Source organism: Arachis stenosperma, chromosome 4 (assembly GCF_014773155.1).
Source record: "Arachis stenosperma cultivar V10309 chromosome 4, arast.V10309.gnm1.PFL2, whole genome shotgun sequence".
Taxonomy (NCBI): Eukaryota; Viridiplantae; Streptophyta; class Magnoliopsida; order Fabales; family Fabaceae; genus Arachis; species Arachis stenosperma.
The window spans coordinates 140,379,755-140,406,020 of NC_080380.1; the positions used below are offsets into that span (position 1 = coordinate 140,379,755).

General features: G+C 32.6%; 4 protein-coding genes across 4 annotated transcripts; 3 read left to right on the top strand and 1 right to left on the bottom strand.

Moving 5' to 3' along the window:
• Nucleotides 1-761: 761 nt before the first annotated feature.
• LOC130975703 (uncharacterized) lies at nucleotides 762-1,805 on the top strand. The gene has a single exon (XM_057900451.1). It carries the CDS (start codon nucleotides 762-764, stop codon nucleotides 1,803-1,805), a length of 1,044 nt encoding a protein of 347 aa, XP_057756434.1.
• A 4,779-nt stretch (nucleotides 1,806-6,584) lies between these two features.
• LOC130976189 (uncharacterized) lies at nucleotides 6,585-9,937 on the top strand. The gene is made up of 5 exons (XM_057900972.1): nucleotides 6,585-6,765; nucleotides 6,922-7,144; nucleotides 7,827-7,896; nucleotides 7,988-8,064; nucleotides 9,127-9,937. The coding sequence occupies exons 2-4, from the start codon at nucleotides 6,962-6,964 to the stop codon at nucleotides 8,035-8,037; spliced, it is 303 nt and encodes a 100-aa protein (XP_057756955.1). The 5' UTR covers nucleotides 6,585-6,765; nucleotides 6,922-6,961; the 3' UTR covers nucleotides 8,038-8,064; nucleotides 9,127-9,937.
• Nucleotides 9,938-11,616: 1,679 nt separating this feature from the next.
• Nucleotides 11,617-12,783, top strand: LOC130975704 (protein PELOTA 1-like). The gene has a single exon (XM_057900452.1). The coding sequence runs from the start codon at nucleotides 11,617-11,619 to the stop codon at nucleotides 12,781-12,783; it is 1,167 nt and encodes a 388-aa protein (XP_057756435.1).
• Nucleotides 12,784-22,623: 9,840 nt separating this feature from the next.
• On the bottom strand, nucleotides 22,624-23,751 carry LOC130975705 (F-box protein CPR1-like). The gene has a single exon (XM_057900453.1). The coding sequence runs from the start codon at nucleotides 23,749-23,751 to the stop codon at nucleotides 22,624-22,626; it is 1,128 nt and encodes a 375-aa protein (XP_057756436.1).
• Between the last annotated feature and the right edge of the window lie 2,515 nt (nucleotides 23,752-26,266).

Consider the following 26,266-nt stretch of genomic DNA (forward strand, 5'->3'; position numbering starts at 1 on the left):
GTGCCTTTTGATAGTTTTTTTTGTATTAGCCTAGCTTTTGTGTTAATCTCTTACTTTTGGTTAGACTCACTGAGAGAGTAGGGTGTACATAGTTGACTAGGCTAGTTCGGGCGCCAGCTTAGGGTTTTCTGTATGAACCAGGGCTCGGAGTGTTGATTTGTACATAGTAATATTTCTAAAGGGTGGTATGCTAACTTATGATATATATATATATATATATATATATATATATATATATATATATATATATATATACGACAGTACCTGTATGCTTATGCTTGTGTATGTTTAATTAGTTGTCCTTGCAAGTTTTCTTATAAAAGTTTATCCAAAACTCGATAGTACGCTAACCCGATTACAGGCTTAATAATACATAGTAAAGGTTTCATGTGAACAAGTTGGTGACACTTGATTTCTTGTATGATCATGACTTACTGGGAATTGGGTCTTTACAATTTGGTATCAGAGCAGTTCGTTCCTATTAAAGCCTGGGAATATGGACTGAACCATGCTTCGTTGCATTCTATGAGTTGTGTCTCATGCATATAGGATATCGTTGTGATATGAATTGCATGACTGTCGCTGTGTTTCTATTTTAGAGACTATTCACACTTTGCCTGAAATGTTAAGACTGATCACCTTAATATTGCACGTTGGGTGTGAACAGGATCTTGATGGCTGCACGGGGACGAGGACGTGGTAGGCGTGGTGTGAATCCTGTATAGGAACCGACGAGGGGTACAGATGCTTTTATAGCTGCAATGAACACCATGGTTGAGGCTGTGCGTGAAACGGCAACTGCTACTACGCGAGCAATTGACCGTTTAAGGGAGAGGAACGGAGATCGTAACGGAGGACGCAATGGTGAGCGTGGTGGAGATGGTAATGATAATGAAAGTGCCGGAAACCATGATAACCCTATGACACTGGCAACTTTTCTGAAGGTAAATCCGCCCAAGTTTAAGGGGACGCTTGTTGCAACTGAAGCTGACAATTGGTTCCGTGATATCGAGAAGTCATTGCGAGCGCAACATGTACCAGAAAGACAGTACGTGGAATTTGCGACCTATATGCTGGAGGGAGAAGCTGAACACTGGTGGCATGGAGTGCAACGCTTGTTAAGGCAGATGGTGGAAGAGATTGACTGGGATACTTTTAAGGAAGAATTTTACAAAAAGTACTTCCCTAGAACTGTTCGTGATGCTAAAGAAATGGAACTGATGCAATTGACGCAGGGGAATATGTCAGTAGAAGAATATACTCGGAAATTTGAAGATTTGTGTCGATTCTCTAAGATCTGTCAAGGAAACCCATTAGTCCCGCTGGAGATACGGAATTTCGCAGAGCTTGTCAATAAGAGTCAGCTGATGGAAGATTATGAATATAAGATGGCAGCGTCAAGGATGGGACATCCAAGCTTACCGCCAAGAAACTTTAATAATTTTCATAGGCATACGGTACAGCGAAAAGTTGATTTTAAGGTACCAGGAGTACCTATGCGAGGGAACCAACAAGTTAGAAACTTCCCTACGCACTCTACAACTGGGAATGGAAATAGGCCAAGACAGGATACCGGTAAGCAACCTCAGCAGCAGAGTCAGAAGGGCCCAACGTGTAGGCAATGTGGAAAGAATCACCCTGGTAGGCCTTGTTATCTTGGACTGAGAGTCTGCTACTACTGTGGTGAACCGGGGCATATAGCAAGCAATTGTCCAGAAAAGTTGGTACAAGGAATAGCTAAATTGCAACAGCCAGGGAGGGTATTTACAGTGATTGCTGAAGATGCTCGTACTCAGACTCCCTGACCCAAGGTCAGTATTGTGTTAAGACTCGCTCCTTAACTGCACTTTATGTTTCTGGTGTGTCACATTCTTGTATTTCTTTAACTGCTATACGTAAGTTGAGACGAGATGAGGACACACAACCTACATGAGGACTAGAAAATAAGATAAGAACCGTTTACTCGCACCTGCTTACAGGTAAAGAAAATATTGAGGGCAAAATTTCCTTTTAGGATGCAAATTTTCGTTTATAGCAATTTTCGAGGACAAAAATTTTTGTAAGGTGGGTAGGATATAACATTTCGGATTTTTTTTGAAAATTAAGTAATTAGTTATTTATAAGTTATCATATTATATTGAGATTTTGTTTTTAAGAAATCTATTTTTTTAACAAAGATAATTAAATAAAATTTTATGATTATTGAAGTTTAATTTAAATATAACTTATTTTATTAGTTTGAACTATTTATTAAAAACTATTTTGATAGGCAAAAATTAAGTTAATCTTTTACCGTTGTTATTATTATTATTATTATTATTATTATTATTATTATTATTATTATTATTATTATTATTATTATTATTATTAATAATGACCGAAGCCATTAAGAAAGTAAAGTTAAGAAAAGCCAACACATGGCTTATGCATGCATGCATCTATATTATAAAACCAATGATATTTCTTTCATGACACATATTTGTTTATATATGTATAATCTAACGACACCTAAACTTCCTAATTTTCATTAATCATCATCTTCAGCATCTCATTTCTCCCTTTTAGCGTTAAGAAAGAAAAAGAAAGAAAGCACCGAGAGAGAAAGAAAACCGTGAGAGAGAACGAGAGGAACCCTGGCACCGTAAAACTTTTGATTTCGATTTCTTGCGATCCGAAACTCCAATAAAAAATCTAATCCGGTAAAAGTGTTCGTATCTTCCTCCTCTACGTGTTGGCGTTACTTTTGTCTGGTGGAAATCGACGGTGACGTAGCTCCCCTATCCCTTGAGCTTGGCCAACTGGAGTTCTAGAAGGTACGGAGGATTCCGGACGTTTTTTCCTTCAGCAGCACGGTCAGAAAGTTTCTCTAGAGTTTCGAGTATTTCGATTACATACGAAGGTAGGTTTTGGTAAATTTTCATCGGTTAAATTGATATTTGATGTAGTGATTACTTGTCAGTTGAATTTATATTGATATTTGTGATAAGTTTGAGGTTTGGAGGGTTTAAGTGCAGCCAGAAACTGAGTTATTCTGATGATTGTGATTTCTGGATTACGGTAGGATAATTTGAAAATGTTAAAAGTTGCGGGTTTGATTTATTGAAAATGATTTGAAAAGAGTGTGAAAAATGGTTTGGATGGAACCCGAGAAGGGTGGCAGAGTCCGGATTTTAGGGGAGGTGCCGCCGAAATTTTGCTATAAATCTTAAGAATTGATTTGAAATTTATTTAGAAGAAAAATATTGGATTTGAGAAATGGTATTATTTGATTTTTGATTTATTTTTAAAAAAGTACTATGTTTAAGTTTGATTTGAAAATAAAAAGGGGGATTAATTTTGGTTTTAAAAGAAAGAGAGAAGACAAACCGGCACGTGTGATTATGAAATAATTAAAAGGTCACAAGAGAGTGACGGAGAGTAAATAGTTATAGTGTCGTTTGTGAAAAAGTTAAGCCGTGGGCTTGATGTGTGAGTAATTGTACGGAAATCCCGTGTATATGGAATGGCTTCCAGGAGAAAGTGGCACATGCTTCAACTGGAGAATCAGCGCCTGCAAGTATTTGCAGAGGTCATGTTCGGCATACTTCAGCTGGAGAATCAGCGCCTGCAAGGAGTAGAAACTTGCGGAGGTTATGCCGCTGGAATGCCTTATCTGACTTGCGAGTCGGATTGCGTCGGGCGCGGGTCGAAACCGACAAATGAGCTCATTACTTGCGATAGGACCAGACATGCATCATCCTTGTTGTGCATTTGCATTTTATTTGATATGGTGAAATTATCTGTGATTGCCTTCCTGTGTTTATGCATTCCTCACTGTTACTCTGAATTGTGGTAATTAGATGCTTCTCTGTAATTCTTGTATAGTTCATTGTGAATTACTTGAATTGTGGTAACCCTGACTAAACTAACTACCCTCGACCCTACTAAGAACCCCCAAATTCTTACCCCTTTTCTTCCTCCCCTTCAGATGGAGACCGGAGTTATATTTTACGAGATGGACCCTCCCTATATATATACGAGGATATTGTACAGCATAGGTTTTATGTAGTAGCTGCGGAGATTAGGACTCGTATGTACATTCTGCGTGATCATCCTTTCCATCACCTGATTGACACTCCACAGTTTAACCCCGACATGCCCTATGAGTTCCCACTGCAGTGGCTCCACCCGGATGCTCCATTTCACCCGTTTCATGATGGACCGGTGCCTCACCAGCATCCCGATCAACCTGCGGATCAGGCGGACCCTGAGCCTGAGCCCATGGAGGAGCATTTTTCAGAGCATGTACCGGAGGAGGACATCCCAGTGGAGCAGATCTCAGTATCTTCATCCGAGCCATCTTTTGAGGAGCCGCTTACCGCCTCTATTAGTGGACCGGCGAGTGCTGGTCAGACCAGTAGCACGAGTGCCAGCGCCCCTCCTGAGATTATAGAGATTTTCGATGACGAGGACGAGGATCCTGAGGAGTGTTCTGATGTGGTTGTGATCTCCTTTGACGATGATACCTGAGGCCTGGGAGCTGCGGTTGTGCCTTTTGATAGTTTTTTTTGTATTAGCCTAGCTTTTGTGTTAATCTCTCACTTTTGGTTAGACTCACTGAGAGAGTAGGGTGTACATAGTTGACTAGGCTAGTTCGGGCACCAGCTTAGGGGTTTTCTGTATGAACCAGGGCCCGGAGTGTTGATTTGTACATAGTAATATTTCTAAAGGGTGGTATGCTAACTTATGATATATATATATATATATATATATATATATATATATATATATATATATATATATATACACACGACAGTACCTGTATGCTTATGCTTGTGTATGTTTAATTAGTTGTCCTTGCAAGTTTTCTTATAAAAGTTTATCCAAAACTCGATAGTACGCTAACCCGATTACAGGCTTAATAATACATAGTAAAGGTTTCATGTGAACAAGTTGGTGACACTTGATTTCTGGTATGATCATGACTTACTGGGAATTGGGTCTTTACACTTTCGATACTTTTAGAAAATAGAAACTCAAAGAACTGAAATTTTAGAGATAAAAACTAAAATTTTAATAATATTTTTTATTAAAAATGTCTTCATTTAACTTTTTAAATTATAAATCTATCTTTCAATTTCTATATTTATTTTAAATTAAACATAATAATAAAACATAATACATAATAAGACATTTTATACCATATATAATACAGAGACTTAATTTAAACTTAAACTTCAAGTCTCTATCTCCCATTCTAACCTCTAGTGTGTGTTTGGATTAGAGTTGGTCAAACTGAAGTTTGAATAAGAGTGATTTTGTAAAATTGATTTTAGATAGAAGTGAGTTTGAGCCAACATGATTTATGTTTGGCAATTTTATACTAAAATTAATTTTGATAATATTAAATTATTTAGATAATATTAGTTAAAATCACTTTTAGATAGATAATTAGCTGTTTATTACTAAAAAACATAATATTAAATTATAATGTTATTTTTTTTGTATATTTAATCTTTTTTATATTTCTTTTAGTATATTTTTTATATAGTATTTTTTATAAAACTCTATTTTAATTTGTTAAATTAAAAATAACATATTTTAGTATTTTTTATGAATACTCACAATCATTTTATTTTGTTTACTGTTCTAGGTTCTAACTTTTTACTGTTTTTTTATTATTATTTATAATTAATTTTTTATTTAATTTATCATTTTCAATGGAAACAATAATACATATTATAACAAATTAGAATAATAAACAGTGAATAAAAATTACAATAATAAATTTTACAATGTCAAACAAAAAATATTCTATAATTTTTTTAGTACTCTCAGTATTCTTTTATTTAGTATTATTTTAGACTGTAAAATTTTATTATTTATAATTTCATTATTATGTATGATCAATTTTTTATTTATTTTGTCATTTTTAATAAGATCAATAATTTATATTATAATAGAATTATAATAACAAATTTAATAAAAAAATCAAAATATAAAAGGAATTACTAAAAATTGAAAAAAAAATAAAATATTTGAAATGAGTTGAAACAAATTTAAAATTTTTTTTGCAAAAAACCAATAACGATCGTAACATGAACGCATAAGCAACAATTTTTTGCTTCCAATAAACGCGCTTTTAGATTACAAAATCACTTCTGCGTTTAGAGGAAAAATGTTGCCAAACATAAAAAAGTAGCGTTCAAAAAATTTCAACGCACTTTTACCCTCTTCAACGTGGTTGCCAAACACACCCTCCCTTTTAAACACAGTTAAAAAATTCTCATAAAGTTAGGAATTTTTTATATCAATAAAATAAAAATTTTATTTATTAATATATATACTTTTAAAATGCCAATGAATAATAGCTCAAATGGCATAATTTCTTAATACTCAATTAAGAAATTGTGGGTTCGAATCTCCTATCTTTGGTAAAATATATATATATATTTTTAAAATAATTTATATATTTAAATAAATATTTTTAAAATTATATATATTAGTAACCCTTATGCAAATATTAATCGTCATCATAAATTGATAATGATAAAAAATTTAAAAATAATAGTTGTTTAACAAGTGTAGTGTACAGGTGGAAACAACGTAGTTTGACAAAACAGCAGCTTAATACGCCGCCCAGTCTTCAACGGTAGCTGCTCTCTCTCTCTCTCTCTCTCTCTCCAATCTGCTAAGCACACAAACCCTTTCTTAATTCTCCATTCAAATCAAATCATGATCTTCAGATAGCATCACATCATCATACACAGCTTCCAAAACCAAAAGGTAACAACTTTGCAATCCAGTTTGCAGTTCTGTGTACTGTATTTCTTAGTGTATTTCTTAGTGTTTTAGCTCAATCTGAAACATACCCATTATTTGATTTTTTCATTAGTTTCCCAAAAATTCAACCTTTTTCTTTACGAAACCCTTTCCTCTCAGTCTCTCTTAGCAGTGATTTGAAGAAGGGTTATCATCACAGATGGATAGTAGCAGTGGAATTGAGAGCAATGGGCGTGTGCCACTTTCAGGGGTTGTTGCAGATTGTGTGAAACGGTGGTTCAGAGACACTCTGAAAGAAGCTAAAGCTGGGGACATAAACATGCAGGTCTTGGTAGGTCAGATGTATTACAGTGGTTATGGTGTTCCCAGAGATGACCAAAAGGTGTGTTCTTTCTTCTATTTATATCATGGTTATTAGTTATTACAAACTAATAATGCTTTTCAATCAATTTTCATTGCATCGGACTTTCTTGACCTGTTAAGAGTTTGAGGTTCTGTTGTATTTTACTATTTGAGAATGTCCATGTTAATTGACACTAGAATCTTCAGCTGGTGACTATGAAAAATTGAAGACAAATATTAGTATTCTCTATTGGTCTTAATTTTAGTAATGAGATTAATTTTGATGCTGATAATGCATATACACTATTAGGTAATCAAATCTTGTATGTTATATAACTTTAAGATAGTGGGGATAAGAGTCAAATAATTTCAATGACTCTGCCTATTTAGTTAGGTATGCACAATTAGATGCACTTAAATGGATGCTTCATGTGGAGTTGTGGACACATCTATAATAGCAGCATAGAATGCTTTATCATGGTTGGGTGTAATGACTTAAATAGTCTTGTGTTAAAACTTAATGTTTTGTGTTTTTAAATTTCTTGCTCCAACTCTTGACTTGTTATACTTCATGAGAAATTGAAGAAACGGATGTGAATAGTTTGTAGTGTGTGTGGATTCTGTGGATTGTGAACTACGTCTGTGGAGTCTGTCGAATCAAAGTGCTTACCTGTTTTTGAATTTTGGTTTCAAGTTCTGATGTCATTGGTTTGGGAATGTAGGGTAAAATTTGGTTGACTAGAGCATCGAGGGTTAGATCTTCAGTTTGGAAAGTTGGTGATAAGCATCCAGGTAAAACTCTCCTTTGTTGCTGACAGCATAGCATCTTTCTTTTTGTTGGGAATTCTTTGTGACTGTTTCTCGTCCGGTGCATGTATGCTAGGTTATAATGCAAGTGATTCTGATTCTGATGAATTGAAGGAAGATTCTTAAACACACTAAATGCCTAACATTTCAATGGTGAGTTTATCATAATCTTTGAATGCTTTTGTAGTGGAAATCTTTTTTTGCCATGTTTATCATCTAATGGAACAGCTTTAGGGTTGAATTATTGGAGAGATGGTTCTTTTCATGATCCTGGTTAGTGTCTTATTATTTTCTACCAGGAATAAAACATGGACTTGAAAGGTTAACATATCATTGATTGCATATCTGTGGTATATGAATAGTAAAATGAGATGTTATCAACCTTAGAATGATATGTCATTAATCACTTTAAATCTAATTTTTGCTTAATCAATATGATAATAGAATTGCATCCGATATAGAGTTTAGAAGTTATGAATCATAAGTCATGTTAGTAGGAAACTACTAGTCAATTGGTTGGTTTTTGTTATGGTTCTTTTTTTCCCACCTGAAATTTCGATAATGTAGCTGAGGAAATCTGCTGAAACTTTTAGTTACATCAGCAGCAGGGGCTAGAATTGGGACCACATCGGTTTTGGGTTTATACAAACTCAGTTTGATCTTATATGCATGAACCTATGGATGAATATATTTGTTAGTCAATGTCAATAAAAATAAATCACAGCTATCTCACCATGTCCAAATGGACAAATATGTACCATGGTTAAGTCTCTGCAATGTGAATTAACCGAATGTAGATACACTAATTACTCCCTCCATTCCATTTTATCTGTCATTGTCGCATTCTAGTAGACCCTGGGAGCAATATATCTGCTCAGATGTACTAAAACATGTAAGTGACAATTAAAAACGAACAAAGGGAGTGTTTATGAGTCCACATATGACAAGAAATATATGAAAAAAAATTGATGGTAGTTCTTTGATTTGGAAGTGCAATGTTCTAATAGCAAATTAAATATTAAAGTAGAAAAGTTCAGTAGGTCCATAATATTAGATCAGCCTTGAGCCTCTTTGTTCCTGAATGCATCTTTTTCAATAATAAATATTTGTAGGGTTTAACTGATGAGATTTGTTGGGGTGGTCAATGTCTCCCATAATCTTTGCATTGAGCTTCACATTCACAACTTACAATTCTTGTGCTCTTTTGTTTCGTAGGTATGCATGCCAGGCATCTTGCTCTGTAACAACAGTTTTCTATTTGGGTTTCTGATGTTTGTTTGATTTTACAAACTTTTTTTTTAACGTCTAGATGTCACTAGGTTGGACTTGGTATATCATGCATTAAGATAATCTATGGTGTAGATTTGAACCATGCAAGAGTAGCATCTATTATCATTTAAATAATCACACCATTGGATTACTTTAATGCATGATATAGTAATTTTTGTTGGGTGTATCATAGCATGGTTCTTTGTTTCTATGACCTATAGAAAAGGCAACATTGTTACTTTTTGTACAAGTTGTTGCTTGGTAATTGAAGGTATTTTTCTTAATCCTCTCGTTATGTCATAACAAATATAAGATGATTGTACATAATAACATCATAATTTATTTTCTTTCTAAACATGGAATGTACCAAAGGCTAGACACTTGAGGATTCCAAATGATGTTCAACATCCTTGATTTTACACTATCTGATTTCATGGATGCAATATTTAAAGCTGATTGCAAGCTGCTCTGAAATTTCCAATTTTCTTTCATGGTGATGAGTGATGACCGTAGCTATGGACCAAGTTGACCATCGGCAATGACAAAGGAAGGGCTGGGTTCGAGTTATGTCCTGCATGACAGGGGTGTTCATGGATCGGATCCGATTCGCATATCCGCGGTATTTATCCGAATCCGATCCGAAAATTGCGGATATGGATCCGATTCGAAAGCCTTTCGGATCGGATCGGATCCGCACACTAATCGGATCTGCACACTAATCGAATTGGATTGAGGATTTTGTGTTGGTAATACTCGCGTATCCACAACAATAAAATAATAAATAAGTAAATATTCTTTTTATATTTTATTTTAACTAATAATTATGATATATGTTGCATTATTTTAATTTATTATTTAAGAAAATTATGTTTAATATTATTTTAAGAGTAATTATATTTAAAAGAATAGAAAAATGAATTTTATTGATATTTTTAAATAAAAATAGCTTTTAAAAATATACCATTTCACAGTTAAATGGTTTGCAAATCCAATATACCATTTCACAGATTCTGGGAATGAAAACAAAATGGCCGGTGAAAGACTTGATAATACCAAGACTTGACAAATGTACCTACAAACTGGTTTGACCCTGCAACAAATCCTGAGAAACATGTTGAAAGGCATAACTATGAGAAGCTGAAATAGCGGAATATATACCGTAACTCAAATGGGAGACCCAAATTTCTAAAATTTTATTGTCTGCTGTGAATGGATAGCAAGAATGCATACAAGAAGGCGTTTAAGTATTACAATGTATAGCAGATTCTCACACACGTGATCATTCAAATTATAAATTTTCAAACTCACTCAAGGCAATCAAGAAACTCTTGAATGAGCACCTGCTAGAAGATCATGATAACACAAATTTAAAATAGATTTAATTATTTGATCTCTAGAGAAAACCAAAGTCTTCATTGCACATAATTGGTACATAAAAATTGATCATATACTCTTCTTCGTATAATGTTTTATGAAGAATTCTTCGTGCTCAAATCACGAGTACCTAAGAAGGAAGTATGTCACATTCTTTTATTGCTTATTATAAGACTTTTGACATCTTCCATTTACTACTTTTTTTTAAATAATTTTTTATGATATAATACTCTTTTATTGCTTAAGGTTTATCTTAATATCTCCTCTCATAAATTTTTTATGATATAATATTCTTTTATTGTTTTTATAATGGTTTCAATAGCACATCTAACGGTTAATAGTGAGTAGTTGTTTTTTTATCATTCTATATCCTATAATATCTTTAGACTATGGTATATATAATTTTGCAAAGTAAAATAGAAAAAAATCATGCTATAAAAATATACATTAATATTTTTCATAAATAACAATTAATATTCATAGGTAGTCATTTCAATAAGTATTGTTAAATTTTCATCTCTTTTCGCCTATATTTGATGAATCCAAGTTTAAAGGTTTTAAAATTAAATGTTTGCTGCATATATAAATAACAAGGCTACATTATTTAGTATGTGAACAACTATATTAAAAAAATTAATAATAATATCACATAAAATTAAGGGTAAAGTATCTATATAAACCAATTGCACCAAAATATTAATATTACCTATCATTCAAAACCTATTTTTAAATAATTCGAATTAGAATGATTAGATTTACGAGGTGATGTTGAAATGGACATAAACGAACTAGACAAAGTTCAAATGCAATATCTACCTTAGCTTCACCCAAAATAAAGAATATTCATTTTTCCCGGCGAAACAACTAATCCTATTCTAAAGCAAGTCACCCTATATATAATAAACACACACATCAGAAGGCACACATTATTTCAATACCACACAAAACAAATCTCCCCATCTGAATCCTTGCCGAGAATCCCGAAAACCCCAAAAAAAAAGTTCCAATAGTTACCACAAATTGTGATCTTTGCAAAAAGAAACAAAGGAAAAAAGAGGAAGAATGAAACTCAAGAAAAAAGATTTCACAGTGAACCACATGGGAACAATGACCATAATCCCTGAAGAACCTGACGACATATGGATCCTCTACAATATCATCAATCCCGGCGATTACGTCACGGCTGATACCTCCCGGAAGGTCCACCACCAACTCAACGACGCCAAAACCACCACCGCCTCCCGGGTCAAGCTCTCCATCCACCTCAAGGTCACCTGCCGCGACTTCCACAAAGACTCTTCCACCCTTCGCATTCACGGCCGCAACCTCGAGCCGAACAATTACATCGCCGTCGGATCCTTCCACACCCTCACCTTGGAGCGCAACAAGCCCTTCGAGCTCCACAAGAAGCTTTGGAAGGACGACGTCGTCGAGGCTCTCCAGGAACGAGAGAACCACGAAGCTTGCCCCGATGCGGAACTCGCAGTAATTCTCTTTCAACAAGACCATGCTGAGATTTATCTGATCGGAAAAGGCATAACTGCTATGGTTTCGAAGGTTGAAACGTCTTCTTCGAGGAGTGGAGGAAGAAAGTCTTCATCTTCATCTCCTTCTTCTTCAAACTCAAAGAATGTGTTCTTCCGCGAGGTTTTCACAGCGTTCATAAAGCACGTGGATCTGAACAAGGTTAAGAACACTGTGATCGCAAGCCAGGATTCGAAAAAGGACGAGTTTCGAAGGTTTATGATATCGGAGGCAAAGAGGATGAAGATGAGAAGCATAGAAGAGAATATAGGAAGGATCGTGGTGGCTGCAGGTGGTGGTTGCAACGGCGATTTGAAGGATCTTTTGGGAGAAGGCACGGTGATGAACCTTATGAAAGACAGCAAGGTAGGGTTGCAGATTAGGGCACTGAAGAAGGTTTGGGACATGGTTTCGAGTGACTCGGATCGCGCTTGCTACGGACCTAAGAGTGTGGAGAGTGCTCAAGAGATGGGAGCCATTGAAACGCTTTTGATCAGTGATGAGCTGTACCGGAGCGATGAGGTTGCCATAAGAAAAAGGCATGGTTGTTTGGTGAAGGCGGTTAGGGAGAGTGGTGGGGACGCTTTGGTTTACTCTTCTATGCATGTTATGGCAGAGCAGTTGCAGCAACTCACAGGTATTGCTGCCATTCTCAGGTTTCCGTTGCCTGCTATTGATGATGAAGACAATGATGATGCTTATTAGAGCAAATTTTATGATTAATTAGGATGTGGGACTTAGCTTGTATTTTCTTATTAGGATAAAGACGTCTAATACTCGTATATATTGTTACTTTGTTAGTACAAAAAATGAATATTAATGTTGATAGTGAATCATTTCGACCAATGGTAGCGTCGAACTAGCATAGGTTGGAGATCGAAAAACTGGGCCAGATCGCAATTCAGTTTATGATCAAGGTTGGTTGTGATGGTGGATAATGGAAAACATGGGAGCGGAAAAATAAGAGGAGTGCTAGGGGTCAGTAACTTTCGTGTTTTGTAACCATCAATTGGTCATCAATAATGTTTTTAATGGTGTGAGATTACATTCAATGGTGGAAGATCACTTACTTTTCTTTTGATAGTTAAGTGCTGGTTACAAAATACTAAAGTTGCTGGCCCCTAAACTTTCTCGAAAAATAATAGACATCATAGTCATGAGACAAAAAAGGAAAAGTGAGATCAGAACAAGGTCATGAGAAAAAACAAGGTTTTTGTTTTTTTTTGTCTTTCCATCCTATTAAATACAATATATGATAAGCGTAGGATATTAACTACACGAAATTTAATGATATGAAACGAAAGGATGAAATATATATTACCTAAATTTAAGACACAAATTATATATAATATGCACAATATCACTTAGTCTATCATGCTCCAATAACAATACAATCCAACAACTAATCAACTAATAAATGTCTCAACAATAAGGTTTAACACCCAACAACTAATTAATTATCATTGCCTCAACAATAAACTATAATAATTAATCATGCTTCAAGCAATCAGCTTCAACAATTAATCATTTAATAATGCTTAAGTGATCAGCACCAAAAAATTAATCATTTAATCATGCTTCAAGCAATCAGTTTTAACAATTAATCATGCTTTAAGCAATCAACAGCTAGAACCAACAATTAATCAATGCTTCAACAATTATTCATGCTTCAAGCAATCAACAACAAGGTTTAGAACCAACAATTAATCAATGCTTTAATAATTATTATTACAAAAAACAAAATTTATACCTAGGATTAGTGTAAGACAGAAAAAAATGTAGAGCTGGCGGCGATAGAGGCAGTGGCTGGCAAGAGGCAAGACAGTGGCTGAAGGGATGTAAGGGTCGAACAGAGCTGGTGCTAGCGGAAAGACACTGCGCGACGGCAAGTGACACTGGTGGTGTCTGCGATTTCGACGGCTGACTTCGCGATGAAAATTGGCTGACGTTAGCTCCACGGAAGTTGACGATGACGGTGGCTGGATAAAGGTTGCGCCGGAAGCTCAAGGTGGAGACTGGAGACGTGAGAACTGAGAGCAAGAGGTGAGAGTGGAGGGCTGGAGGCTCGAGAGTGGGTCTGTGGGAGTTTGGGTGACTAATTGACTAGGGTTCCTTTCAGCATGCAAAGGCAAAACGCAGCATTTTTGGCAAAATTTCAAAAACCGGCCAGATCACGCTTCGGTTCAATCGACTGATTTTTGGCCGGTTCGATGGTCCAACTCTGATTTTTGAATTTGACAATTTTGCCTTCTGTCCGAACTATGTTTGCCAACAGTTTTCGGTTCGACCAGTTCGACTGACCGGTTCGAACCAGTTTTAAGAACATTGGTTATGACTAGTGTTATCAGAATCGGATCGACCCGTCTGGACAGACCAAAAACCTGGTGAATCGGTAACAAAATTGGTCTGAATGAGCTAACTGACAAGACAAGAAAGTGAATCGGCAAGTCCTGATTTAACCCGGTCAAGTTTGACGAAAATCGGCAAACTGGCGGGTTTGAAAAAACCAAACCCGGACCGGTTCAAACTCTATTTTTTTTGTTTTTACTTTAGTGACATGCATCGTTTCGATTATATTAAAAAAAACTGAACTTAAAGCAAAGAAACCCTAGCTCGAAGCCATTCCCTTCCCCAAACCCATTCCCTTTCCCCAAACTGATGAGAGAGACCTGAGAGATACTCGTTCATCCAGCGCCACTTCCATCGAACAGTGTGACGTCGTCGGCTACTGCTACTCAGAGTCGTCGTCCTGTGCCACTATCATGTCTTGTCCTATGTGTCTGTCGCCTCCTGCTACTGCTGCTGTTCGTCTCCTCCTGTCCTGTGCTGCTGTGTGTCTGTCATCGTCCTCCTTTTGTCGGTCCAGTCGTCCAGTCATCCTTGTCGTTGTCGTCAACGCCATGCTTCTTCTCCGTCTCCCTCTTTTCTGCCGGCGGCGGTACATCAGCCATAAGATATCTATTTTTTGTTAAGTTATTCAATTATTGTGAATGAAAAAAAAATTAAAAAAAAAACTCTACTAGTCTTCCCCTGCATATTGAAATATTAAGTTCAATTATAAAAAAGGTGACAATTTATTAATAATGAATCTTTTTCCCCTTCCATTGGAATAGAAGTTATAAAATGAAAAGAACCCCATAAAAGTTTACCCCTTTTAAAAATTCATCATTTATTATAGTGAACATCTCTTACTTTATAATTATAGGTACGTCAAAACAACCATGATCGGTCTATGAATCTCCATAAATTGTTGATAGAAGTGGAGCTAACAGCAAAACTAATTCAAGCATTCGCATTGTCATCAAGATTAGTCATTCATTTCATAATGAATATTCCAGTATTTTAAATTTTTAATAATTTAGTATTTAGAATTAATTGATTAATGATGTGATTATCTATGTTGATTATCTATATTTATTTCTGTTAGATTGTTCAGTTTTTTGTTTTATGTTGTTGATATAATATATTGTTGATTATAGCGTAATATATTTATGTGCGATCGGATTAATCAGTTGAACTAATGATCCAATAATTCAATAACTTGATTGGTTCGATTACTGATTCAATTATGATAACTATAGTTATAACATATTATGTTTAATTATTATGATATATAACATATTTAATGATGTTGTAAGAGAATAAGTCTTAAAAAAATTTTTAATTAGAATTTTGTATGCATCGTAATTGTAACTTGTTTAAAATATATGTTTGCCTCCATTATATGTTTGCATAAATTCTATAGGTAAATTTGATCTCACTATATGTAGAATTATTGTGTTCTGTTAATTTTAAACGAAATTCAGTTTTCTTATTAAAACCTTTTGAGCACTAAATTAAGCATGAATAATAAAAACGTTGGTGCTATTTTGATTACACAATATAAATAATATTTACTGAGATAACATTAATAAAAATAATTAGCCAACTTAAGTAATGCCTATATAATTGCGGAACCTCCATGGGATCTGGCGCTACCTGACTCATCTGTTTCTTCTTAGTTGTGGTAAGCATTTTTGTTTTGAAAATTTCTTTTAGTCACTATTCTGTTAATTTATACTGAAATTTTGCGATGTTAATTGTTATAAGATTGAGTTTTGGTTATTATATGTTGTGATTAGAGTTACTGTAGTTGCTGCATAAGCAGTTTGAATGAGGTTGCGACTGCCGCTGATTACGGGCAGAGAGAAAAGGAGTTTCTTGATGCATTTGGTTTATGGGTTTCGATTATTCGTAGTATGGGCGTTTTCTTAAATTCATTTTACTTTGTGAGTCTTATGAATTGAATTGAACTGTTTGAATGGCTGTGAATATTTATTTGATTGATTTATTGAATTATTGAGAAAACTGGTTGTTCTGATTTGCTGTTTTAGTTTGTTAAATTGGTCATTATTGAATTGATTTTTCTTAAATTACTGGAAAGGGTTTAATGTTGGAATTTAGTTTAATTTTGGAAATATTTGATTTAAAAAAAAAGATTCAAAACTGCAATTTGGTTTGATTTTGGAAAGGATTTGATATTTGAAGCTAGTTGGAAACACGTTAGAAAGTGTGGTTTTTATAGGACCCATAAGGGTGGTATAGTCCGAATTTTAGAAGAGCTGTTGTCGAAATTTTATAAAAATTAGAGATTTTGTTTGGATGGTTATTTAAAAAAATTTGGATTTAATGGTTAAATGATTTGATTTTTGAGTTATTAAGAAAATGATTACATTTGAAGCTTGATTTATTTAAAAAGAAATGAATTATGTTTTGAATCTGAATTATTAAAGAAAGTAATAATAACAAGTATAATGAGAATGAGTGTGAGAATGAAGATTGATTTTTGAGTATGATTTTGAATAATTGAATGATAACGAGAATGAATGTGAAAAGGAAATTGAATTTGATTGAGATACTTGGGCAGTACAAGTCCAAAAAAAAAAAAAGAGATACTTGGGCAGTAGAAAGGATTATTGTGGTTCATTCTGCTTGCTCCAAGTCAGTGATTGTGACGCCTGGGCAGTAGCAAGGGTTGTGGTTCGTTCCACTTGCTCCAGGTTGAACTTTTAAACACCCGCATGGGTAGTAGCCACAGTAGTGGTTATTCCACTGGCTCTGGGTTAAGCGGGTAGTAGTAAGGGGATTCTAGCTCAAACCCACTTGCTCCGCAATGAGTGTTTTAGTCCATGGTTAGCTACCAGGACATGTTGGGTTGGCTATATAACCGACAGATGATATCATCAGCCATAGGACAGGCATGCATCATATGCACTTGTATGCTTTGCTTGACTTTAAATTTGTTTGGGTTTGCCTAATTGCTTAACTGTTATTAACTGCTATCTGAGCTACTTGCTGTAACTGCTATCTATACATGTGCCTTCCTTGTTTGTTTTGCCTGTGTTTGTTTCTGTTGTGATACCTTTGAGATTGGATATTGATGATGATGAGAAGATGATTTGGTTGTTGAATTGTTTGAGTCGCCCGAGTTGAACACTGTGATTGGTTTCTGATTGAGGTATTAGTAAAGTCTGAAAAATCAAGCTGGTTCAGTATAGATTTAATGAACCTATGCTTGGAACAGGTTGGTCATTCATACAGTCTAGAAAACTGATTGATATTTTTCTTATAAGATAAAAAGGGTTTTGGATTTCTAAAGAATTAAATATGGTTTATTTAAAAAGGTTTTGGATGATTAATAGTTGGATTTTAAAAAGATTCATAAGACGAGCAATAATCTCTGCAATCGAAAAAAGAGTTTTCTTTTAAATATCCTCTCATAACAATTCTTAAACCCTCTATTGAGAACTCTTTCGAGGACGATGTTCTCACCCCTACAGTTTTATCTTTTCAAGACAGATGAAGAAGCTTGTAGAATTTTAGTTAAGTACTTAGATATGTTGTTTCTGTTTGTTACACATGTTATAGATTTATCCCTCACCTTTATTATTAGAATGTTGTAAGAGGGATATGAGTTGTATGTTTTATATGTATATTATATTTATTAGCTACTTATGTAAGAAGTCATGTATATAAAAATATGTTTGTTTGTTTTCAAGGTAAAGTAGTTTTTATCCGGTTTTCAAAAAAAATCAGCGATACGTTTTCGAGTCAAAAGCTCTTATTTTTATTATTAAGTATATGAAGTAGTCATAATATTTCTTACTATTAGAGTGGTGCAGCCGGAAGCGTGACATTCTAATAGTGAGGGTATTCCATCAAATTCTTCTTGAAGATGACCCGACCCGAAATTTATCCCCAACCCATGCCCGTTCCCACCGCTGGCAAGTCACCTCTCGCAGAATACCTTGATTATTTTTGTCGACAATTATCTGTGGAGCCCAACAACAGACAAACAACCAATTCGCTATTAGCACCGAACAACCCGTTCGGCCCAACACGGGTTTTAGCCCGATACATACCCAATCAGAACAGAATCCCGTTCAATTTTCTAGCTGTGACTTGGCAGTTGGCTCAGACGAGACTCCTAACTAGAGGTGCTCATGGATCGGATCCAATTCACATATCTGTCGTGTTTTTTCGAATCCAATCTGAAAATTACAGATATCGATCTGATCCGCAAAGCTATCGGATTGGGTCATATCCGCATATCTGCGAATCCGCAAAAATAAATAAATAAATAAGTAAATATTCTTTTTATGTTTTATTTTAACTAATAATTATCATATACATTGTATTATTTTATTTTTATTATTTAAGAAAAATATGTTTAATAATATTTTTAAGAGTAAACATGCTTAAAAGAGTGGAAAAATAATTTTATTGATATTTTTTAATAAAAATAAGTTTTTAAAATATTTTTATGTTTTGCGAATATATCCGAGATTCGATCTTATCCGCACTTTTGCGGATCGAATCGGATCCAAGCTTAAAAATCGTAGATATTGGATCTGATGATTTTAGTGCAGATCGAATCGAAATTTTAGCCATATCTAATTTATCTGATCTAATCTGCATTCACTCCGACTCCTAACGGTTAAATGGAGATAAACTGAGACAGTGCATAGACGAGATAGCATATGTGTTAAACAACCATGAATTTTTGTACATCTGTATGAAACTCAAATCTGTACAATAGAGCAACCCAGAGCGTATCCTATTTTAGACTATACTAGATTCAGATTTATGTGATGCGTGTATTATTAATATTATATAATATATTTTAATAAATATTATATTATTTAGAGATTAATTAAATAATATATAAAATAATATTAAATTTAAATGATTTTATATTAATAATATATATTTTACAATATTTATATAATTTCATATAATTATTCAACTAAAATATAATACAAATTAAAATTTAGTTTATTATTATAAGAATTTAATTTATTTATTTTTAAAAAAGACATAAATTTATATTAGAGTTATACAAAGTTACATCTTTATTTATTATTTTTATTTTTATATTTATTTTAGTTGTCATACTTGATTTTTTCATTTATTGTTCTTTGATTTACAAACAATTAAAGAAAAATAATGAACGAGAATAAAAAATACCAAAATTCAATATAAAATTATGAATTAACTTTATAATCATGATATATATGAATGTATCTAATAAGATGTGTCGAAGTTGTATTTACTTGGAGAAATTTTTTACCATTAGTATAAAAGATTAAGAAATGAATAATAGTAAGAATCTTATACAACATGTTTAAGTAGATCAAATAGAATAATAATAAAATTCTTAACATGTATAAGTTATAGAATTTGAATATTTATAACTAAAATTTATTATTAATATTATGCCACTTTTAATGTATGTTCATTACATTTAATTAATATATTATGTTTTCAAATGTGCTGGAGATAGATGTTGTTGAAGAATATATTAATAGGTTAGTGGATCTTAACTTGATATAGCGCAAATAAGGACTGATGGAGGCCTCAAAAGTTGTAGGATCCATGACTTTTTTTCGTGATATTTGCATATTGTAGAGTAATGCTGATACAAATATGGAGATTTGCACACACATAGACATTGATTCCTTGGCATGATTAAATCTTGTAGATTGTGCATTTAAGACTCTTGGTTGCGTTTATTTATAGGTTTATCAGATACTAAAACTAAAACACAAAAATATAAAATTGTATTTGATAGATAAGATATAAATAGAGATATTGTATTTAGAGATATAGACATAATATAATTAATTTTTTATTTTTATTTTTATATTTTTATTAATTTTTATTATTATATTTTTTTATTATTATATTTTTTTTAAATTTTTTAAATAAAAAAATAAAAAAAATTAAATTTTTATAATTTATTCTAATTTATCACTAAACAAAACGCAATAACACTAATTTTTATGTTACTGCTCTTTATATCTTACTTTAAGTATCATGTATTATCCTATTTTCAGAACCGACTCCTTGATTGATTGACGCTCATTTTCAAACCAATGTGATGAATCATGCTTCCATTCTTTAATGTTCTTCTAAGAACGACCTATATTAGATGATTCACTCATTAACATAAAGAGTTCAGTTCAAGATTTTCATATGTAGCCATTCCACTTAATAATACCCCATATTCTAAATCCATTCATCCATTTAAGGTGCAGTGAATATACTTATTGAAGATTCTATTGAATCAACATGTACCTTTTCATATGTTTGAGATATTTTAGTATTCAAACTTATTACCTTCCAAATGGAATATAAAAGCTCAAGAGACAGGGACTTCTTCGTGTGTCTTCACTGAAAGAAGAATGTTTTTCTACCGAACATGTTAGGGTCAGAATGTTTTCCCATGGTTAATGATATAATTATGAAGATGATATAAATGAAGAATAATAAAATTATAATTTATAAAATAGATTATAGATTTTAGAATAAAATAATATACAAAAATTAATTAATAAATAATTTTTAAAAAAATTATTTGATAATTATTAAAAAATTTATAAAATATGTTTTAGAATAAATGATTATATGTACTCGTAAAAGATAAAAACACTGACACATGTATCCACACTAAATCAGAACTAAACTTGTACCCACGTAAGATATCTTCTGTCTGACAAAAGTATTTTATCTTTGGAGAATTGGAATGTCATGTAGGATATTTTTGTTACAATGAGAACATCTTGCATGAATACAAATTTAATTTGAATTTAGTGTGGATACATATGTTAGTATTTTCATTTTTTATGAATACAAATGATCATTTATTCATATATTTTATTATTAAGATGATTTAATAGTAATCTTTTTGTCGTCTATAACAGATATACGGTGCATGAACAATTACAATTTACTAAGACTTGTTACAATTTACTAAGACTTGCACTACTTTTTAGAAAGTATAAAAATGATTGACCGCGAAAATTCAAATTGGTCCACATAAATTTCTTCTAAATATTACCAAGATTAACATACACATGCAATTCCAGTTCTAGCCTGAAGTACAATAGCATGATACAAACTCTTAAAAAATAAACCCTTTATTAAAGTGCTCCATTTGAGATATATGCATTTCAAATGATGCAGTGCCTTTTAATTTCTTCGACATCTGCTCATTTTGTGCAGAAAATACTTGGATGAGCAACTATGGTTCTTCAATGCAGAAATAAAATGCTTGACTCTTACAAATGAACATGCAGCCCTTTTGTCATGATATTGATTCATATATCTTAAGTGGCCAACAAGAAAATTGAAGAAAAGCATCAATGTAAAATTCCCCTAACTAAAAGGTCATACACAAGGATATATAATAAAAAGACATGAAATTTGGATTCTCTAAATTTTGAATTCTCATTTTAGAGGAAAAAGTGTGATCTCTCACCATTTATTTCATAGGTGACACCAAGAGTAAATATGAAAGAGAAACTATTCAAGAATAAAAGATCATACTTTATCCTCTAAAGTAAAATTCAAAATTTAGAGAATGCCAAATCCAAAACATGTCCCCGCTACACCCTAGAAGAGGAAAAAAGAAGTTTTAGTTTTTTTTTCAGGAATTTAATTTTAAAAAGGTTAGGTTCAACCAAAGATCTCAACAAAATTGACTTGATGCTAAGTCTGCTATTTAATTCGGAAAGGCCAATGCACCTTGCACCTTACAGCAAATAACTAACTTAGATCCTTGTCATAAAAAATAGGACTGTTTTTCATGATATAAAATTAAAAGTAGTTCTTCAAAATGGCCTCAGATACAGTGATCAATAGTAATAGGACTTTGTTCATGGAAAAAAAAAAAAACTGAAAGGAGCTACCAATTTAAGTAGTACTTTTTGTTATCAGTGTCCACAGGATAGCTTATAATGGAGAATTTGGAAAGAAAATCATACTTCCAAAGCAAAATGAAATTGAAATTTCTTCATGCTCAACTTGTGAACCCTAACTTTATCGGCGAACTCGATGGCCTGCAAAAAAGGTCAGCTAGTAAATGCGTGATTAATGATTCCCTAAACATTGATAAATTCTAATTTCATATAATCAATAGTCAAATCTCATATCTGAATGCAACTTTATGCATGAAATAAACTTTTTTTCTTAATTACAGAGCAATAAAAAGCATAGAAGAATAGTTTACATACCGGTTTTCTTCTTCTTATCCTTATCTTTGGTATCAGCAGGGAATGGCAAGAGACTCTCTGTATATACAAAGAAAGTTAGGAAGTTTCGATTTGGCCTATAGCAAAGAGGAGGATAATCAATTTCTTGGAGAAGCTCTCCACTGACGTTATATTTGGCGAACTTTAACTTGGTAGTAGATAGTAGTGCAATAATGTCACTACCATTGGATAAGGACAGAGGCACTATCTTAAAACAAGGAATGGCATACATTAAAATCCAAGATGACGTCACTTTATATTCTTTCATAACCCATATGTAAGTTTTACCTACGTGATCATACGAAAACAAGGCTAGGCACCCTCCTAATAGGGTGAGATCGGAGTACCAGTTATAATGCTTTACCGGTATAGATGTCGTTGAGAAACTCCATTCCTTCAAATCAAAGATAAGAATAGCATTCATGTAAGCACCATAGCAACTCAACCAATGAATAGCGCCATGTAAGAATAACCCACGAGATTCCCACATTTTGTGACCAAAGGGTTTGGGGAGTGCTGCATCGAAATTAATCCATGAATTGGTTCTCAACGAAAAGCAATCTACGTGGAGTTGGGAGTGCTTCCCATTGTCCCAAGCTAAAACTACCAAATAGTCATCCTGTGACGCATCATAACCAAATCCAAAGAGAAGTGCATGATCGTGAAAATTAAGGCCCGGGATCTTACTACGAGAAACGATATGAGAGTAAGATATTCTTTTGCTGGATCCGGTGAGAGGGTTCCATACTATAAGAAAATGTGGAAATCGGTTTAAGAGAACAAACCCTCTGCAGGATCCCAGGACTCTAAAATCTAAAGATCGCTTCTTCCTGCTGAAAGGGAGAGATAGCTCTTTGAATGCTAGTGTGTCTACGTCAACAAAGTAACCCACAGATAGGAAGTTTACGAAGAGGCATGAATGGGAGGGTGCTACAGAGGAATGGTTAAGATGAGATTCTGCAAAATCTCGATCGGATATGAGAGAGTGCCAAAGTTTGGAGACGCATCTGAGACGAAACAGCTCTTTGGCGGGAAGCCTCAGAAAGATTCGCCGAATGACGTCAAGAGGGAGGACGTCGCTCATGCCCTTGTTCTTCTCCATGCTCGATTGCTTTCTTATGTGATTTGGAATAGGGTTGCCCATCACTATTTATATGTATATTTTACTGCCACTAGCCCACTACAGTTAGTACACTAGCCATTCAACAGCGTCAATTTTTTGTTTTATGTTTTATTTAATTACGGTAATTTGACTATTTATAATAAATATTTTGATTTTAGGTAATTTTGAAATGTAAAAATATAAAATAAGAAAAACTTATTTGAAAAAAAAAGAAAAGATAATAAATATATGAATAAAAACTAACCGTTACTTAAAAGTTAAAATAATTTGCGGATCCATCAAAATTTAGTTTTTCTTTTCGATTTAAAATTTTGCTTTTCAAATTCATTTTTTTAATATTTTGTTCTTATTGTAAATAGATTGATTTACATTTTATTTTTATTACAGCTTGCGAATTTTTCAAATAAATAAAATAAATATAGTAATTACTCGTTATTATCATTATTATTATCATTCTAGTATTTATGTATATCTTTTTTTTCTCAATTTATTTTCAGGATATATTTAATTTTTAATTACAATTATTTCTTTACATACACATATTATGAAGTAAAAAAAAATCTTCATAAATTAACAATTATGAAGTTAAAAAAAATTCATAAACAAAATATCTTAAAAAAATCAACTTCAATAAAAATAAATATATTCTTATTTTATAAAGTAATCGAATAATAACAAATTAAACAAAATGCTCTAACTTGCAAACTTAAACTCACTCTCGTTAAGGTCCTTTTTCGACAATAAGTCGCTAAATGGAGTAATAAGTTAGCACTATCACTCTCATTTTCATTCTAAGGCTTGGTTTGATAAAACTTTTTGAAGCGGTGTTTATATTTTTTAAAAGCTCAAACTTTTCAATTTTGTATTTGGTAAATAAAAAAAATCATGTGCTTGTGCCTTTTAAAAAATTGAAATACTTTTTTTTTTTGGTTAACAAATTGAAATACTTTTAAAAGCACTTAAGATAGAGCTTTTTAAAGTTGGACTTGTGCTTTTCAAAATTTAAAAATCTAATATAACCTCATATGTTAACTAATTTTTAAATTTAATATTTGTATTTATGTCTATTATAATATTTTTAAATTTAAAAAGCTATTTTACCAAATGCAATTATTGTTGCTTGTGTTTATTAAAAGCAATTTTTAATTTGATTTACCAAACATAAATGCTACAATTTTTAAAAAGCCATCTTTTAAAAGTTAGCTTTTAAAAACTATTTTTAAAAAGTAAAAACTTTACCAAACTAAGCCTAAACACTACAATTATTAAGAGTGTGTTTGGTAAACATGTTAGAAATACAAAAAATACGTTCAATTTTTTTAAATGCTGTAATTTTTGTTTGGCGCATTTTTTCCCTCTAAACTCTAACAAATTGTAACTTTTGTGTTTAGCTTTTGCGTTCACTTGAAAAATTAAAAAATCTTTATAGTAATACAAATGGGGAGCTCATATGCTGACGTGGCGCTCATACGTTGATTCTCAGAATTTATTTGTTTAGGTGTCATCACTAGAAATTTTTAGATTTATATTTATAAATTATAAATTATAAATTATTATTTGCTTAGGTTGTTATTTTCAACTTTTAAATTATTTGTTTGGATTGTTTTACTTAGGTTGTTATTTTTTAAATTTTAAATTATTTTATTTGTTTAGGTTATTTTACTTAGGTTGTTATTTTTTAAATTTTAAATTTGATTGACTTTAATTTAAATTTAAATTAAAGTCAATCAAATTTAAAAAATTTTAGTTATGAGTCAACTATAAAAGTATAAGTTATGAGAAATATAAAGCACCACAATTTAAAGTACATCAATCCCTTTCTTTACATATATTCAAAATCTATCTACTGATTCCAATGACTGGTATTCACAAAATTGCAGACATCAATCCTACCATCGACAAATTGTGTGTACGTATACGAATGATACGGTTATGAACACTACCAAGTTACGTAAATTCTCCATTACCATACTCAATTGAGATGGTTTGGCTCGATGACGTGAGTTTTCTACTAATATTTTTCTATTTTATTTTAAATTTATATTATTTATATTTTAAATTTATTTGTTTATTCCCACCTAATCGTTCTTTGATTTTTGTTCATCAATTCTATTTTATTTTATTTTGCATGTTTTGTAGTCTTTGACAATGAGGCAAAACAAGTTCTGGGAAAGAGCTGTGTAGAGATACTTGATCCACTCCTATTAGTAAGTTCTAACCAATATTTATTTTTAAAAATACTAGTGAAGATATTTTTAATGGTAATTTTTATATTATTTATTATTAATATATTATATAATACCCTGCAGAAAGGAGATCTATCGGATACACCTACACTTTTTTCTCAACCTAATTGATAAGACCTTTATCTTTATCGTTGAAGTTCAAATATCTGATAATCCACATTTTTCACCTTCTTATAAAGTTAAGAAGATGACTGATAATGTGAATCTCATAAATAAATTCAAAAATGCTCACCCTATTCAAATTGTGA

What these genes read in the sequence shown, in the direction of transcription:
- LOC130975703 (XM_057900451.1), top strand. Translation starts at nt 762, where the DNA reads ATGAACACCATGGTTGAGGCTGTGCGTGAAACGGCAACTGCTACTACG.
- LOC130976189 (XM_057900972.1), top strand. Translation starts at nt 6,962, where the DNA reads ATGGATAGTAGCAGTGGAATTGAGAGCAATGGGCGTGTGCCACTTTCA. An exon ending in TTCCCAGAGATGACCAAAAG is followed by an intron (nt 7,145 to 7,826) that starts GTGTGTTCTTTC and finishes TTGGGAATGTAG; the next exon opens with GGTAAAATTTGGTTGACTAG. An exon ending in AGTTGGTGATAAGCATCCAG is followed by an intron (nt 7,897 to 7,987) that starts GTAAAACTCTCC and finishes CATGTATGCTAG; the next exon opens with GTTATAATGCAAGTGATTCT.
- LOC130975704 (XM_057900452.1), top strand. Translation starts at nt 11,617, where the DNA reads ATGAAACTCAAGAAAAAAGATTTCACAGTGAACCACATGGGAACAATG.
- LOC130975705 (XM_057900453.1), bottom strand. Translation starts at nt 23,751, where the DNA reads ATGGAGAAGAACAAGGGCATGAGCGACGTCCTCCCTCTTGACGTCATT.